Source organism: Ovis canadensis, chromosome 25 (assembly GCF_042477335.2).
Source record: "Ovis canadensis isolate MfBH-ARS-UI-01 breed Bighorn chromosome 25, ARS-UI_OviCan_v2, whole genome shotgun sequence".
Classification (NCBI taxonomy): domain Eukaryota; kingdom Metazoa; phylum Chordata; class Mammalia; order Artiodactyla; family Bovidae; genus Ovis; species Ovis canadensis.
This window is the reverse complement of record NC_091269.1, coordinates 45671126-45689112: the sequence shown is the minus strand read 5'-3', so window position 1 is coordinate 45689112 and position 17987 is coordinate 45671126. Positions and strand designations below refer to the sequence as shown.

Below are 17987 nucleotides of genomic sequence, written 5' to 3'. Positions count from 1 at the left end.
CCACAGGCTCTGCCTTCTCGGGTTCTAAAATGAACCCTTCTTCCTGGGGAAAAAACCGTTCCCTGCAGGTGGCTGTTAGGAAACAAAAGTGTGGAAATCTAATTTGCACTAAGTTGATTTGACTGATGCAGCATGTAATTGCCCTGCACTTCTTAGCTGCAAGGGTTTGTAGCAATCTCAGGTGATTCTTGAAATTTATTTGAAGGCCAAATGAATGCACAGCTGCTCTGAGTGGGAAAGCATCGCCTGCCCTTACAGCCGACTTCAGTCCATCCCAAAAGGGTATGCATTTTTGGAACAATGGTTGTTAACTACCAATTACACCTTTCATTGTAAAGGCAACTGGGGTACAGATTAAAGGAACTGACTTACCCAAAATCATAGCACCACAAAGTGGCAAAGCTGGGACTTGTCACCAGGTCCCCTGGCCTCTAACTAACGTCCCTGACGATGCCTGGGTATTTCTCTCTCAGACACTGTCCTTGCAGCCAACTCCAAACTGTTATTGCCGGCTCTGCCATTCTGGTAACATAAAGAACACGCAGCTTCACCACAGCCGCTGCATGCATCCATACTTTCCTTGTGCCTTTCACCTCTCAGGAACAGGGAGCAGTTTCTGTGACTTGCTTCATGCTGGAAGCTACCCCTTTCCTATGGCTGCTAATTTTTTTCCTTGTTAATTTTTTTTTATTTCTCCCAACCCCGCTTTATTGAGATATAATTGATGTATAAGTTTTCCTGTTAATTTTTACAACCTAATTGCTGCTGAGAATAAATACAAAGAGGACAGAGACACACTTCAGATTCTGCTTGTTGCATGTTTTCATTTTTAATTAAATAATTCACATTCTGTTCTGCAAAGCAGATCCTGACTGGCAGTAGCCACCAGCTTTCTGAAGGCAGCCCCTGTATTTTCAGGAGACTGTAGCCACGGCAAGAACATTGATGGCAACAACACTGATGGCAAAGGGGCTGGGAGCAACAGGGCCAAGCAGGCTGAACTACATGCTACACATACAGATGTGTGGACACATATGTACATACCAGGCCACCTATGGCCAGGAAAGGGGTATCCTGTACTACGTGGCCATGAAATATGACATAAGGCCAAGGTCTTGGCAAAAAGAGTTTGCAGGATCCAGGAGGGAGCAGGTGAATCAGGCAGATTTGGCCTAGAAAGTACAGATGAAATGGAGACTGTAGGGGGTGCCCCGCTCAAGCCCAATGTTAGAAGAAGCAAGATACATAGGTCATTTTATTTGACAAATACAAATAAAATACCTGGTCCACAATATGGGCTAGGCCCTGAAGATGGCACTATGTAATCTTGGAAATGCATAACTAATTTGTCCCCCATGCACAGTATGGAATGACAAAGGTCACAAGACCCTAGGATCTTGAAGTTCTTAAGACATCTGCAGTTGCTAATTCTGCTTCATCCTTTTGAGGTAAAGAGCAGCTTCCACTCTTCCTGAAACCATGGTAGTTGAGAGACGACATGGCTGCATTCAGGAAACCTTGGGCCTCCTCCCTCCCTTTCTAACTGGACCATGTCCTAGGAATCTTCCCAGGCAAACCCATCAACTCTGGATCTCAGAGGATGTGTCTTCTTTAAATGTGAGCAGACTGACAAGACCTGCTTCTTCTTGGATCTCATCAGTCTGCACAAATTTAAAGGAGCATCCTCTGCAGGCATCTGTTCCCCCCATCACCTCCCTGCCTCAGGGACACAGCCATCCAGTCTTCTGCCCCCGTCATTCATAATCCAGGGCCTCTTAAGGGACAGGCCCCACAGTCAATTAACACAGGCCCAGGGCTAGAAGAGACCTTCAGGGTTAGGACCAGAGCACTGGATGCTTACACCTCCTGTCTGTTGATTGGCTAAGCATACATCTTCTGGGACACGGATTCCCTGGAGCTCATCTGGAGAGCAGAGGTGGAAAGATGTCATTGTAGTGGGTTCAGTGGGACTTTTGCTCTTAAGGGTGTGGTCAGCAGCCGTCCCATCAGACCAGATTCTGGCACAGCTCCCAGGCTGAGGGTGCTGGCTGACAAATATTTTGTTTTTCTGTTTTTATTTTCAAGTGAGTGCATCACATAAACAGACAAAGGGCTAGAATTTGCTCGTGTCTCTCCACCTGAGTGATAACTTGGTGATAACCTGCAGGAGCTGTGCTACAGAGCCCTGCGTATCTGCATATCTTCCCTCTCTATGGGACTCAGGAATCCTGCCCCCTCCCAAATCCTGCTCCCATAGACCTTTCCCCATGTCCTCATCCACTCCAAGATTTATAAACAAGGTCCAGAGGAAAAGCCAGGAATGGGCAGCAAGGGTGACGCCCTGAGGGTGCTGGACACTGCCCTGTCTCACCAAGGCCTGGAATGTTCTGAGCTATTTTTATAGGCTGGGCTAAAGAGGTCTTCATGAAGAAGAAAATGAGTAAACGCTCATTGCTGAATGAGCCTTTTGTTCCGGGGGAGCTGGCGGCTGGCGGAGGTGAGGCCTCAACGCTCCCTGTCTCCAGGCAGGTGGGTGTTGCAGAGGGGAAGGCTCCGGTATGAGGAGGGAACACAGCAGGAACAGAAAAACAAACCAAGGCTGGCCTTGCTGGAAAACGAGGCACTGCCTCTCAGCTGGACCACTCTCCCTAACCCAGCTCCCTGCTGGTAACACCTCATGTGGGTCTCCAACCAGGTCCCAAGGAGTATAAAGTCAGTAATCACCCCACCCTGTCCTCCCTAAAACCCCAAGGGTTCCCAGAGCATTGCTGAGCCCAAGGCAACACTCAGGTGAGTTGTGTCTTATTTCAGACACATGGGCAAAGGTAATAATGCAGAAAGGGTCTTACTGTCGTATCTTCAAATCAACAAGAGGAAAAAACCCAAGCTAAAAAAACACCCTGCAGCTGTCACGACTCCCATGTGCTCAGCTTTGTCCTCTGGTGTATTCTGAATTGTCTTGGAGTGTCCTTGTATACATGAAGTGAATGGCTTCTATTACTGTTGTCTTTCTTGATTTGGGTACAGCTTTGAGTCCCTGCAAATAATAAAATATTTTTCCATCTCTTCTTTTTCACAAAATAAATAAATTAAGTCAACCTGCAGTGTACAAATTGTCAATGTCCTGAGAAGTCCCAAAGGTCCATTCTCCACACAGTCCTCAGGATTCAGGGGTAGAGGCCTTAGCCCCAAAGGCATAGGAAGGAAAGAAGTAAGGAAGAAAGTCTGCTATCCACACTAGGACCCAGTAAGGGTGCTGGACAGAGGTGTCTGCCCCCCCCTCACCCCCAAGTAAGGGATAGTGGAGGGAGCAGGGCAGGGGCTGGGGAAGAAGGACCAGCACTTCTGGGCCTGCCAGAACCATCCTGGCACCACTCTGCCCCAGGATCAAGTTTTCAGAGCTAGAGTACCTTTGAACCCCAAATTAGAGCCAGTTCCCTGTGCAGTTTATGCTTGGACTATAAAACCTAGAGATTTCCTTGACTGGCTGAATCCATGGTGATGGAGACCCAGGGCACTGATTGTAATGGATCCCACAAGATGGTCAGTGTCCTCACCTTTTCAAAGGCTGGCTTTCCACCAGGATGCACCCCTTTCTTCCCTATAGCAACCCCAGCTGGACTAAGATCTTGTATTTCCCTGCTGTCCATAATACTCGAAACAAAACTCAGCCCTCCAGGCTTGATAATGGGATGGATCTGATACAGAGGTTGTCCAGGAAATCAGAAACAGCCCTTAGTGAACTTCTGATTCTTCTGCAAGTTTTCAGGGGGTACTGAGTTCTGCTCCCTGGTTTGGGATGAGAGTGGGGAAAGGCTTCCGCTTTGGGGACATCTGGTGCTTGGTCATATTTCCTTCAGGTAATATATTAGGGCTTGGGAGAGATTTTAAAATCTGGCCTCTTCTTGAGGAGGGGGTGAGGACTGCTAATTTATGCGGCCTCGGACACTCAGCAAAGGACACTGGTGATTTCTGAGATCTGTTCCACATGGGTTCAAACAGAAAAGCCCGTGGGGCACTGTGGGCTGCCATGTGGCCATCTAGGCTCTGATCCTTCTGGAGGAAGTTTCCTTCTCCTAATCCTCTCTCTGGGGCAGGATCTAAACTGCTCCCCACTGATCCTCCCCGCCCCGCTCAAGGCCACAGTGCTTCCAAGAAGCACTCCTGCAGAAACAAACCTGAAAATATGGCCACAAGAGACCAAACCATAAAAAACTTAAAACACTCAGACCATCCCATGTTGAGCAACGCTCTTCCCAGAGCTCTAAAGGAGGAATTCCAGACACTAACCACACCACCATGACAACCAACCACGTGGCTGACCTCTGTCCACTGTCTTCTCAGGGGAGGGGCTATCCTGATGTGACTTTTCCCCCAAGGGCACTCTATACTTCCATCTGGGCCCTGCCCCACAGAGGCCTGGCTGGAAATGACGGGACTCCTGAGCTGCCTTTTGTCTCCAGGGACCATAAATGCTCCTGCCATTCAGGCCTGAAGCAGCTTTCAAACACGGACATGCTCTTGGGGAGTCAACTGAGCAGGGACGGGGCCTTCAGGCTGCCATCACATTGGGGTCAGACATGCCAATTTAAAACATGCTGCCTACTAGCAGCAAGGACAGGAGGGAAATAGCCATGAGAATCTAAGGTGGGCAGAGGCCACGCAGATAGCAGTTCTGTACCCATCACCCAGCCTCAGACTTGCATGGGGAATAGGGTCATGGTCCATGACCATATACCACTCCCCGATCCTCCTGTATGCCGCAAGCTAATTCATTTGTCCTGTCCGACTCTTTGCAACCCATGGACTTTGGCCCGCCAGGCCCCTTTGTCCATGGGACTTTCCAGGCAAGAATACTGGAGTGGGTTGTCATGCCCCCTGCCAGGGGATCTTCCAGACCCAGGGATCCAACTGAAATCTATTATATCTCCTGCATTGACAGGCAGTTCTTTACCACTAGTGCCATGTGGGAAGTCCCTCCCGCATGCTCTAATAACTCTGAAAAGCTTTTTTTCCTGTAGGCACGTGTGCATATATTTCTGTTTTTCTGGTGTGGGGTGTGAATGTAGGTATGTGTCTTTATATGTATATTTTGTCACTCTATATAGAGCTGATTTCACCTCTCCCCAGTGACCCACTCAAATGCTACCCTGGATTATGAAGAAATTCAGAAACTGAAAGGTTCACACTGAGTGAAGCATGGGGTCTGACTGTGACTAGTTCCTGCCGGAACCCCTTCCGGTTGTTAAATATTTGTAGACCCTTGCCCACTAGGTCTACAGGACATCTGTGTGTGTGTGTGTGTGTGCGTGTGTGTGTGTGTGAGAGAGAGAGAGAGAGAGAGAGCGAGAGAGAGAGAAAGAGGGAGAGAGAGGGAGAGGAGAGAAAGAATCGTGAACAGGCCCGGGCCTGCCTGGGTCTGCTCAGGAGACGACAGTCCCTTAGGTCTGGGTTTGACAGCCCTCAACAGGGCCGGCCACCGTCCTGTTCTCAGCGGGAAGCCCCGGGCCCACAGCTGCAAGGGAAGCGAGCTGGCTGGGGGCCTACTTCTACAGCGCAGGCGCGGCTTACGCCCGATGCGTCTTCCAGCCCACGCCCTGCGGCGGCGCCGCAGACTCCCCGCGGGCCTGGGTGAGGCAGGCAGAGCGGGACTTTCAGCAGCAGGGGTGCTGGCACCCCGGGCCCCCTACGTGACCCAGAAGGTGCCGCGCTCCTCCAGCAGGCTGACAGAGCGGTTGGAGAGCGAGGCGGCATCCTGCACTGGCTTGTAGCCGAAGAGGCGCATGGCCGGGCCGCAGGCAGCCTGCACCACCTGCGCCAGCTTGAAGGGCATGCTGAAGCGCCATTTCTCAAACTGTTCCGAGGAGTTCTTCTGCGTGGAGTAGATGCCATCGTGGGCCGCCTGGGTGTTCTTCTGGATCCAGTCCTCCACCTGCGGGGTTAGGGGGATGCCTGCAAAGCGATACATCTCCTGGGCCTTCTGCAGCGGCCGGAGGGCCACGTCCTCGTAGCGCACCAGCATGTAGCGGCCCCGCAGCCAAGCCGGCTGCCTCAGGCCCAACTCGGCAGATAGGCGGATGCTCTCACAGTTGCCCTTCAGCCGCAGCACCTCCTCCTCCCTCAGCTGGTCCTGTCCCTTGGCCACCCACTTCTTCCAGGTCTCGTACTTGTCCGCAAAGGCCACCATACGGGAGGCCAGCACAGCGCGGGGGTCGCGCACCAGCTGGATGACGCGCAGGTCGAGACGGGGGTCCTCGGCCAGTGGCTGGAGGAACTCCAGTTGCCTGATGCGGACGGCCTTGACGGCCATGTGCTCCTTGCGGCGGCAGGCTTCAGCGGCCAGCGTCATGTTGAGAGGTCCACAGCGGCGGTTCTTGCAGGGATACTTCTCGAAGACCTTCTTGACGAGGGGCGTGCAGACGGGGTCCTCGCAGAGGGAGCGGCTGGAGCCCCGGCGGAACACGAACTGGGTCAGGTGGTCCTCGGGCGCCGGGATGATGAAGTGCTCCAGGATGTACAGGTCGCACAGGAAAAGCTGCTTGAGCACGTCGCGGTAGACCAAGGCCGAGCCCGCAGCGTTGGCGCCACCCTGCTCGAAGGACACCGTGCGCTCGATGTGCCACAGCGGCTCGAAGAGGTAGAAGATATTGCCCTGCTGATTGAAGAACTCACCCACAAACGAGGAACCGGTGCGAGTCGTGGCCATGAGGAGCACGTGGCGCCGGGGCGGGGCCTCGGCGGGTGGGCGGGGTTCCAGCTGCTCCCATTCCTCTTCCGCCTCCAGCATCTGCTCCTCCTCGGCCTCCTCTGCTGGCTCCAAGCCCAGCAGCAGACTGAGGTTTCGCAGGCGGCTCTGCAGCTGCAGGAAGGCCGAATCCAGCTCACTCAGGGACAAGAGGGATGCGTTCTCGGCCAAGACCAGGGCTGGGTCGGTGCTGTTGGCCTCTACCAGGGACTGAGGGATCTGCTTCAGCTTGTCTGAGACCCTGTGAGAGCAAAGGGATACCGAGATCAGTGACTGACTGGGGACTCTTTCCCCTGTGCCACCCATAGGAGTGTCCTAGGATCACCACTGAGAAGCTGACTTTGAGGCAAGGATTTGAGTGTAAGTAGTTTATTTGGGACATGATCACAGGGGGAACGGGTAGGGACTTGAGGAGGAAAATCGCTGTGGCCAAATTGCTCTGCCAGGGGAACCCCAGGTGACAGAGGGGTAGGCAGAGCACACCTCAGGATTCCCTCACCCAGGGGATGTGAAACTCCCAGGTGGCCTTGGCTGAGGGCTTCTCCCAGAGGTATTTACTTCCCAGGACTTCTGGCTTGCCAGTGTGCAGGTGGAGAGTTGTAGGGGCTTGCAACAGGACCCAGTAGGCACAGACTGGAATAGTCTATGCTGAGGAACCCAGGTAGGGTACCAGCATAATGCCTACTACCCAGCTGAATTCCTAATCTGCTGATCTTGGTTGATGCTTTTGTGCAAGGGTTGTGCCTGGGAGAGGTCTATAAATCCTTCTGTGTATAGCAGGCTCACTAACAGGGCCACTGCACACAATGGTACACTGCCAACTCTATGCATCCTCCGTGTAGCCTATGAGAGTGCACACCCCTAGAGTTGAGCAGTACACAACCTGGGCAGCTGAACATGGCAGCCCTGCTAACCAGAGTATCTGTACCAGAACCCTACCTCATAGTCATCCATTAAGGCATGTGGATCTTTAGTTGCAGCATGATGGATCTAGTTTCCTGACCAGGAGTGGAACCCCAGAGCCCCTGCCCTGGGAGAACAGAGTCTTAATCACTGGACCAGCCAGGAAATCCCTCATCCATGACTTTGGATTAGTATAGGAAATATGCTGTTAGTGTGAGGTATCATCCTAGGCCAGGAAGTTAACTAATAATAATAGCAACAGCCAGTAACCACAGGATACCAACTATGTGTTAGACACTGGGCTAAATGCTTTTACATTTTCTTATTTAATCTTTACAACAAAGCAGGCCCCATCATTAGCCACATTTTAGAAGAGGAACTTAAGGCAGAAAAGTGAAATGACTTATCTAAGCTGTCGCAGCTAGAAAGGGCCAGAATCATGGGAATTCCCTGGCAATCCAGCAGTTAGGACTCTGTGCTTCCACTGCACGGGGCTTGGGTTCCACCCCTGGTCAGGGAACTAAGATCCTGAAAGCTGCATGCTGTGGCCAGAAAAAAAAGGGCGGGGTCAGAATCAGGACTCCAACTCAGGATGCCTGAGTCCAGAGTCCAAGTCTCACTGCTGTGCGGTCATGACATGGATATGACCTGCCTGGGCACAGGAGGGGCTTGGTGGTGACTGGCTGAAGGATTGCCTTTGTTGGTCCACAGAGAGAGCCCTGCAGCCACCTCTGTGCCCTCACCCATCCCACCTGGATAAGGAAGACTTGTGCTTGCATCCCTCACCTTGATATGATTTTATTTTCCTTTTCAATGAAGACAAAAACCACCACCACAAAAGCCAGGAAGAGGGCATATTTGCTCCTCATTCTCAAGCTGTGCAGAAAATGTCGGCAGTCCTGGGGCAAAGAGAGTCCTTTCTCCATGGGGAAGGGTGGGGCCGTGGCACTCAGCTCAGGGGCATCACTCAGGACCTGGCTCGTCCTTCACGTGGGGGATACCTGGTCCTGTGGAGAGATGGGCAGTCAGGACACCCTTGTCTATAGTTGAGAACAAATAGCTTTTCCACCAGATTTTTGGGGCCCCCGCAGCCCTGTTTAGCAGCCAGAACTCCAGACCCACTCTCCCAATGAACTGTGCCCCAGAAACTTGAAATCCGGTCATTTAAAATGTTAACGAACCTTCTGATTCATCCATGTCACTTCCATCAATTTATGCTTTGACCTCATGAGTCAAAGGCAAAAGTACAAAAAAGAATACTCCTTGCAGTATATGTGTTTGCAATAGCAAAAGAGTTAAACATCTAAATAAAAAAAACGATGATGCAAATAATGGATTATTATGCAGCCACAAAGAATGAGAGGGATCTACTAATGCTGATATGAATAATTATATAGTTATATATAATGTGTAGATGTTATAGATAAGCAAGCTGCAGACAGTCTGCATATAGGATAGGGTTTCTTAGCACTATTGACATTTTTTGAAATTTAGCTTTTATTGGGGTACAGTTGACTTACAATGTTTATTTCTGCTGTACAGCAAAGTGAATCAGTTATACATATATCCACTTTTTTTTAAAGATTCTTGTTCCATATAATCTTATTAGTTATCTGTTTTATAGATAGTAGTGTGTATATGTCAATCCCAGTCTCCGAATTTATCCCTCCCCCTCTTTCACCCTTGGTAACGAAAAGTTTGTTTTCTACATCTGTGACTCTGTGTTTTCCAAGTAAGTTCATTTGTACCCTTTTTTTAGATTGCACTATAAGCTGTATTAGATGGTATTTGTCATTCTCTGTCTGACTTCACTCAGTATGATAACGTCCAGGTCTGTCCATGTTGCTGCAGATGGCATTATTTTGTTCTTCTTTATGTCAGCACTGTTGACATTTTGGATCAGATAATTCTTTGCTGTGGGGGCTGTCCTGTACGTTGTAGGATGCTGAGCAGCATCTTTGGCTTCTCCTCATTAGATACCAGTAGAGTCTCCTCTGCTCAGCTGTGACAATCAGAAATGTCTCCAGACATTGACAGATGTCCTCTGGGTGAGGGTGGGTGGGTAAGGAGGGGTGGGGTGGTGCAAAATCATCCCAGGTTGAGAAGCTCTGATGCAGTATGAAAAAAAAATTAAGGGAGAGAAAAATATAAATGCTAAATACAAGTGGACTGTGACTGCAGGGAGACACCAGGCCAGTAACAAACGAATGGGTAGGTCAGAAGAGAAGGGTGAGGTGAGTTTTAACATTTACTGTGTAACACTGTGCACCATTAGAAATTTTACCATGTGGATGTATAAATGTTTTAAAATTAACTAAAGGTTTTCCACCGTACCATGTGAATTCTAGCAAAATCCGTCATATGGCCTCGGCCTTCAGGTCTCAGCTTCGTGGGGCAGCTTCCTCCTGGATAGATTAGGGCCCCCATGGCCCCCCCGCATTATGATCTGAGACTTTGTCATAAAGCACTCCCACTTGAAATGACTTGTTCAGTGCTGACCATCTCTTTGTGGAGGGCAGGCAGTTTGTCTGGGCCCCTCATTATCCCTTAGTACTGGGCCAGGCACACAGGAGACACTCATGCATGGCTGCTAAATGACAGAATGGTTAAAGGAATAAATGACTCTTAACTGAAACTGTATCTATTTTTAAAAGCCAGAGCAAATACACTGTTGCCCAGTGCAGCCTGAATCACCATTGCTTTCATTTATCCTCACCATCAAACACATACCTGTACCCCAAGCCCCCATATTCCAGCACAACCCCCTCTTCCGAAAGTCTCTCCATTTCTCCACAAGGACTCTCATCCATGGGAGACAGTCTGCTACAAGTTTAGAAAAGTGTTAATTGTGAATGCCTTGTGCAGGGCATCCGGGAGTATCCTTCCTGGGAAAGACGGATTTTTTCCAACCTGATATTGACGCTGAGGAGTGGGAGGGCTGAAAGGAGGGCCCCCAGGCTGCAGCTTCATCATACAATGGAAGTGGTTTTAGGGACAACCAGAAAATCTACCCTCTAGGGAAAGCAGTGAGACTGGGGTTCTGCTTATGAGAAGACAGATGTATACCCTGGCAGCCAGAGAGGAGGGCCTCACCTGTGCAGGGCAGAGCAGTGGGGGGCAGGGGCAGCGGGCAGCTCACCCTGGCCAAAGGCCGGGGTGCTTTGGAAGTATAGGTGGGTGGACCTGAGCCAGGAGGGAGGAGGGCTGCAAGGCCAGTTCAAGGGTAACTGAATATTCTTGCCTCTTCCTAATTCTTCTGGGCCATTTCCCATGCACTTATTAAACAAATATCTCCTGAGCACCTACTATGTGCCAGTCTAGGCACTGTATCCCACAGCAGGGAACAAGCAGACCCCACCCATGCCCTCATGGGACTTATACTCTGGATGAAAGAGCCAACTACAAGGATATGAGTTGATGAAATTTGTTAAAATTTATAAAGTTACTCCTCTGTGCCTAGTAGCATGCCAAGGACTTGATTTGTATTTCCTCATCCCACAAAAGCCCTGTTAGATAGTGACCCATTTTACAGATGAGGAAACTGAGGTAGAGAGAGAGATTAAATAATTTGCCCAAGTTTCCTCCAGCAACAGCCCAACTGCCCCTCCCAAATCTAAGTCATTCCACCCTTTTGATGTTCCACAGTGACACCCCCTGCTCCACAGCACGAATGATTGGACTTTGCAGCTGATGGTGTGTCTGTCTCTCATTCCTAGACTACAAGTTCTCTGAAGTCCAGACCAGCATCTAGAAGAGCACCTGCCATGTACCCACTGCCCAGCAAGTTACTGGTAAGTCAGCTCACTGAAGCTGCTGACTGGCAGGCAGTCAGCATGTGTTTGCAGAACGCTGGGCGGGGCTGTGTTCCTCACTCACCCAGTTTAGCCTGTGGTGTGTGAGGCCACCTGTCCTGCTAGGAGGGTGGGACTCAGTACTGAGTCTGCAGAGCACAAAGGATTGAAATATTGGCTTTCTTCCCTCTAGGCTCTCAGCAGAAAGGGCCCGGATCTGACGATGTGAGAGAAGCAAAGAAGCTAGGACCAGAAGTCCTGGGTTCTCGTTCTTCCTGCTTGTCTGACATGCTGTGTGACATTGTATAACTGACTTAACCTCTCTGGGCCTCAGCTTCTTTACTGGTAGCGTGAAAAGGGTGGTTCCTGCTGTATAATGTTGCTCTGAGGAGCAGTATCTGGTGCATGGAGAGGGAGAAAAGGCAGGCATTGGGCACAGGGAGTTGTGTTGGCTGCCCTCTCTCTTCTGGGTCTAACATCTTTGGTATAATTTACAAAGTTGACTGTGTCGATGACAAAGATCCTGAACCTTCTCCTCCCTTCCCTTCCAGAAAGTGTTTCTATTTTAGACTTGCCATCCCAGCCCCCTTAGTCCCTGAATAATACAGAGTTCCTGAGAACCTTGCTGACATTTCCCTAAAAGGAAGACACAAGGGTGAAAACTCCCTCCAAATGAAATCCCAGGCAGGCTGTTGGTTCGTCGGCCCTGGTCCAGGCAGGCTGCCCCTAGGGTTAGCGTTGGAAGGCCAGCAGGCAAATGGGAAGTCAGGAGAGGGTGGTTTAGAGAGCCCCAGACCCAGGAGGTAGCAGAGGGTCACAGATGCCAGGAGGTCACAGGGTCATGGGGGATGGCCGAGGTGGGGGTCATGCACGTAGAAGGTGGCCTACAAGAGGCCCTTTGCAAGAAGTGTGTCTGTGATATCTGTAACACTGGACAAACCCTCCCTAGAGCTGTGGTGCCTGCCTTGCTTAGCTCGTGGGGAGAATGAAATATCTCTTCTTTTTCTTGGCAGATGCCATCTCTGGGGTAGTGCTCGATACCTTTCTTCCCCTCAACACCCAGCAGTAACGCAACAGCCAGAGGAAAAGGTGGTATCCCCCTGCCGGGATGCCAGCAGAGGTCACACTGCCAGGGCAGCAGGGCCAATGGTGAAAGGCCAGGGGCACATCTGGCTCAGCCTCTGAATGCAGGGGAGCAGGGCAGCTGTCCTGGGCCCAGTTAAACTCAGGACTCAGCTCAGAGGTCCCCTCCCCTGGAGTCCTTCCCTGCCCACCGACCTAATGTGGACTGTCTCCCTTCTCCCTATCCCTTTTAGCACCTTGCTTGCTCCCGTCTTGGATGGAAATGTACTTGTTTACTGCCTGTTTCAACCACTGGCGTGTGAGCTCCCTCTGTATTCCTGCTCCGTGTGCGCCAGGCACAGTAGGTGCCTCTTACTTGTAGAATGAATAGAGGAATGCTTTTTCCAAAGAATTTAGCCCACTGTGAGATGCTCAATCATTCTAAGTTGATGGAAAATACAAAGAGAAAGAAGAAAAAGCCACTGTTCCCTGTCTGAGTGAAGCCAGTCTGCATGCTGTGCTGCAGGCGTGCACTGAGTATTGCTGATGTTTACTCGCTCAGGCATGTCCTACTCTTTGTAACGCTATGGACTGTAGACTGCCAGGCTCCACTGTCCATGGGGTTTCCCAGGCAAGGATACTAGAGTGGGCTGTGCACTAAGTGCCCCCCAAGCAGGGACTGAGTGGATACTACATGCATATACTATGGGAGTGTGCTACAAACGTGTACTGTGGGCCGACCTTTGTGCTTGGGGCTTCACGTATGTTAGTCTCAAATTGTCATAACAATCTGGGATACCTTTTTGAGGATAAAGAACCTCGGCCTGTGGCTTTCAGTTCCAGGTCTCCCCAGCTACGTGGTAGTAGCAGGGAGGGCAGAAGACAGTGGAGGCAGCCCAGGCAACCTCAGCGAGGGAGCCCTGGAAAGAAAGCAGGCGGTGATCTGAGGCCCTACACTCCAGGCACTGGCTCCCCTACCCTGCTCTCCCCTCGGGGCCCTTTGTGCTCAGGCCTCCCTCGTGATCTGGCAAAGGGCCCTCGCGAGAGAACAGTTTTGTACTTGGATGGCTTCCTCCCGTGGAGGAGGTGGGGTCCCAGACTCTGCTGTGAGTGGTGCTCTGATAAGGGATGGGCCCTGCCAGACATTGCATCAGGCAGCAAAGCTCCACTCCCCTCGCTTGGCTCACTCCGGGCCAAGAGCACAGTGGGGATCAGGGCCTCCGCTGTGGCAGGCGCCGCTTACAGCCTTTCCGCCAGCAGGAGGAGGAGCTGCCTGGGCCAAGGAAGGCCAGGGGCTGAGATGGAGGAGTCTCCTGGGCAGAGACAGGAGCAGTGAAGCCCATTGTGGGGAAACTCCGAACCTACTCATGAGCTGCAGCCCTGGGGGCCGGGAGGTGCCCTGACATGCCAGGCCCCCAGACACCTAGGAGGGGAGACCTTGGGAGGGCTTCCATGAGTGGCCTCTAGATCCCCTTGAGTAGAGGCAGGGGCAGAACCAGGAGAAGCATGCATGCTCAGAGGCGATCTCTGCTGCGAGGATGCAGGAGTGCATCCAGTGGCCTGTCCAGACGAGGTTCTGTTTCATGTATGGGTGTCCAGAGATGGCCTGGGCTGTCCAACTTAGTGTCTGACAGGAGAGTAAATGCCCGAGTGCCATCACATGAACCAGGGATGGAAGGACGAAGAGAAGGCATGCGAGAACGAGGAAGTAGATGGGGCCCTGGCTGAGGGCCTGTACAGCCCGGGGCTGTCATTCCTCCCCAGACCCTTCCTGTTCCGGGACTCCAGCTTCCTGTCCTAAAAACAAACCATCTAAAACTTCCTTATGGGCATATGTCCAGCCTCAGCCAAGACAGAACCAGAGCAGACACTCCCAAGTTGGAGGTGTGCATCATCTGAGCAGCAGTGGACACCTAAGAGCTTCTGAGAAGCCGTGGGCCAGAGCCACGGGATGGACCAGAGGGCTGAGGGCTAGCCTGGTGCAGAGGTGGGCGTGGGGGTTGCTACAGACTCTCAGGGAGCCATCTCTGGCAGGGACAGACCCCTGCGGCCCCTTAGCCTTGTTTTCCTGTGTGAGGATGTGGGGGAGAGTGCTCTCTATCCTCATTTGAAACAGTCACTTCATCAGGGCCTGCTCAGCTGTGTGAGAAACACATTTTGTGCAAAACGCTGACAGCTGCATGGATACAGGGCCCCAGAGAATAGTCCCCACCCCCCCTAGAAGCATGGGAAGCAAAGGTATTTCCCATATCTCTCATGCTGGGCCCTGGGCCAGCTCAGCGCCGAACCACTGCTCTAGGCTTTCTAGCCCTTGCCCAGTCAGGGGTTGCAGCAGAGGCTGGTGTCCAGGATGCCCACAGCTGTGCAGCCGGGCAGCTAGGTGAAGAGTCAGTTGGCTTGTTTGAAACCGACCTCAACGTGAGCCAAGACTCATGGGCAAGGATGTGCACCCAGCCTTGGGAGTCCAGCGTGTGAGAAGCGCCTTGAGTGTCTCAACAGACGGGGCTGGCTGAGGCAGAACACTGGCCCAGTGAAAGCAAGCCATGCAGGGGTTAAAGACGCTGATGCAGAGCTGCAAAGATGGAATACAGAGTGATGATTCTTTCATTTTCTACCTTTTTGTATTTGACTTTTTGACAACCATACATATACCACTTTAATTAAAAAATTTAAAAATCTAATCTGCAGCTTAAAAAGAGAAATGTAAAATTACTTTGGAAGTGGCGTGGGAAATGCACTGGAAGAAGGAAGGCCTGGAGGCTGGGAGACCAGGCTGTCCCTTTTGCGCCGGTCCAGGAGAGAGGAGGTGGTCTGAGCAAGCTGGGAGAGTGTGGAGGAGAGGAGGGACACATGGGGCCTTAAGGAAGTCAGTGTGGGGCCTGTGACATGCACAGCGGACACGAGCCTGAAGGACAGGATGCTTATGAGGAGAAATAAGCCAGCCATGAAAGGACACATCCCATATGATTCTGGTGGTAAAGAACCCACCTGCCAGTGAAGGAGATGTGAGAGACGCAGGTTCAGTCCCTGGGTTGGGAAGATCCCCTGGAGGAGAGCATGGCAACCCACTCCAGGATTTATGCCTAATCTCATGGACAGAGGGGCCTGGCAGACTATGGTCCCTAGGGTCAGAAAGAGTCAGACACGACTCAAGCAACGTAGCCCGCACGCATGCACTTGAGGTACCTAGAGGAGCCAAATCAGAGAGACAGAAAGGAGGAAGGTGGTTGCCTGACCCTGTGAGTTAGTATTCGACGAGGACACAGTGCCAGTTTGGGAAAATGAACACGTTCTGGAGACAGACTGCTGTGAAGGCTGCACAGCAGCGTGAATGCACTTACTGCCACGGACTGTGCACTTACCAACGGCTAGAGTAATGCACTTTATGGCATGTCTGTCTCCATAGGGGAAAAAAGTGAGTTCATAAACAACAGGCAGGGGAAGGAGGGCAGCGGAGGACTCCAGGGGGATCCGCTGTTCATTCCTTGGACAGCCGCCCCAGCATGTGGCAGGGCTCATTATGTTTGCGAGGTGAATGAATGGATTCATAACTGTCTCTAAGAGTTGGCTGTGGTTTCTCGTACTTTCTCTTCCCCCATGCTAGTGGAATATTGGACACATAGGAGATGATTAATATGTTATTGATTTTATACGCACACACACACACATAGATGATTAATATGCTATTGATTTTATACGCACACACACACACACACATAGGAGATGATTAATATGCTATTGATTTTACACACAGGAGAGGATTAATATGCTATTGATTTTACACACACACAGACACACAGACACACACAGACACAGACACACAGACACACACACAGACACACAGACACAGACATAGACACAGACACACAAACACACACACACCCCTTCCCAGGTGGCGTTCGTGGTAAAGAACCTACATGCCAATGCAGGAGACGTGAGACTCAGGTTCGACTGCTGGGTTGGGAAGATCCCCTGGAGGAGGGCATGGCAACCCACTCCAATATTCTTGCCTGGAGAATCCCATGGACAGAGTAGCCTGGTGGGCTACAGTCCATAGGGTCGCACAGAGTTGGAAAGACTGAAGCAACTTAGCGTGTGTGTGCACACACACACTCACACACATATATATAGACACAGACAGACAAGACAGTCTGGAAAAGCCTGAACAAATCATACAGGGACTCTCTCCACAACTGTGGCTTCTCTTGACTTCTTTGCTTTTACATGTTGACCTTGATGCCCCGTGACCTTAGGAAAGGAACTTAAACTCGAGTGGTTTCATTATTTGTCAATGGGACACTTACAGCATCTGTTGTACACTCAGTGGTCATGGGGAACCCAATGAGAAGATGCTAGCGCAGGGCCTAACCCAAGCCCAAGTCACGATGAATGGTCCTACTTAGGAACTGCTCACCCTGTCTTTACAGATGGAGCAGATTTTGTGGCTTGTGATTGTTGGTGAGTACTGGATTGGTGGGGTGGGGTCTCAGTCTCCTACAAATACCAGCGTGAAGGAAAGTGAAGATCTGACCACAGCTAGAAGTGTCCCTCAGGCAGAGCCAATATCCTCTCATTTATGGACGGCATTCGGCCCTGGGCATCTTATCCTGTCAGCCTCATCTGGGGATAAATGTGCTGACTTTCCCTGTCCCAGGTGCTGTAGTCAGCCCCAAAGCAGCAGAGAAGCTGGAGAGAGACCCAGAAATACAACAGGCAGAACCCTTAAGCATGCTCCCTCCCCAGCTTCCCTGTAGGTCAGCGCTGCTCACAAATTCCACATGCCCCGCCTGGCCAGGAAGCTCTGAGTGTGCTGATGAGAGTGTGGCTGCAGAATGACAGGAGCCTGGGGTACAGTGGACCCCTGTGGAGGAGCCGGCTCCACTCTGGCTGCAGTGAACAGAGGGAGGAGGCCTCCGAGCTGTCAGGCTGGGGTCAAGTTGAATGCCAGTGGATTTTGCCCCCAGGACAAAATCATGCTGTCGGCAGCAACTCAGGCCAGAGCCTTATACAAAGCAGCTTGACTTTCCAGCTCTCGTTGTACTTGCCTTCAGCAGTGCAAGTCTGAGAGGGTATTTCTTTTGGAAAGGTCCAAGGGAAATCTGTCCTGTAGACTACCCCACCAATTGAGAAAAACATGGCTCGTGCCCTAAAAGTGCAGAATGTCAGAACTGGAAAGGGCTTGGAGATTTTCTTACCTACCCTTCCTCATTTTTCATCTGGAGCCATTCAGGCTCAGAGAAGGGAAGTGCTTCACAAAGGCATAACTGGATAGTGACGATACTTGAACCATTACAAGGTCTCCTGTCTCCCAGGTTAGTGATGGCCCTGCCCAACTTGATCACCCTGACTCTCATAGCTTAGCCCATCAAGAACCTCCAGCACAGGGTTGTCAAATAAACAGTACACATTCCACTCTGCAGTCCTATGCCTGGGGCAGACATCACTGATCAATCATTGTTGTCTTTTCAGCTGAGACTAGATGTAGC

At 51.2% G+C, this 17987-nt stretch overlaps 1 protein-coding gene and 1 long non-coding RNA gene across 4 annotated transcripts in view; one reads left to right on the top strand and one right to left on the bottom strand.

Annotated features, from left to right (window-relative positions):
- Positions 1–804: 804 nt before the first annotated feature.
- CHST3 (carbohydrate sulfotransferase 3) overlaps positions 805–17987 on the bottom strand; it is a 39737-nt gene continuing 22554 nt past the window's right edge. For all 3 annotated transcript variants that reach the window (XM_069572522.1, XM_069572521.1, XM_069572523.1), the window contains 2 exons: positions 8435–8655; positions 805–6986 (listed from right to left, as the gene is read on the bottom strand). In XM_069572522.1, the coding sequence (XP_069428623.1) occupies positions 5687–6986; positions 8435–8574 (1440 nt within the window). In that variant the 5' untranslated portion in view covers positions 8575–8655 and the 3' untranslated portion in view covers positions 805–5686. The remainder of the gene's footprint in view (positions 6987–8434; positions 8656–17987) is intronic.
- On the top strand, positions 6819–15179 carry LOC138430345 (uncharacterized). Its single transcript, XR_011253107.1, has 3 exons — positions 6819–7105; positions 11365–11439; positions 11633–15179. It is a non-coding gene; the product is annotated as an uncharacterized lncRNA (long non-coding RNA).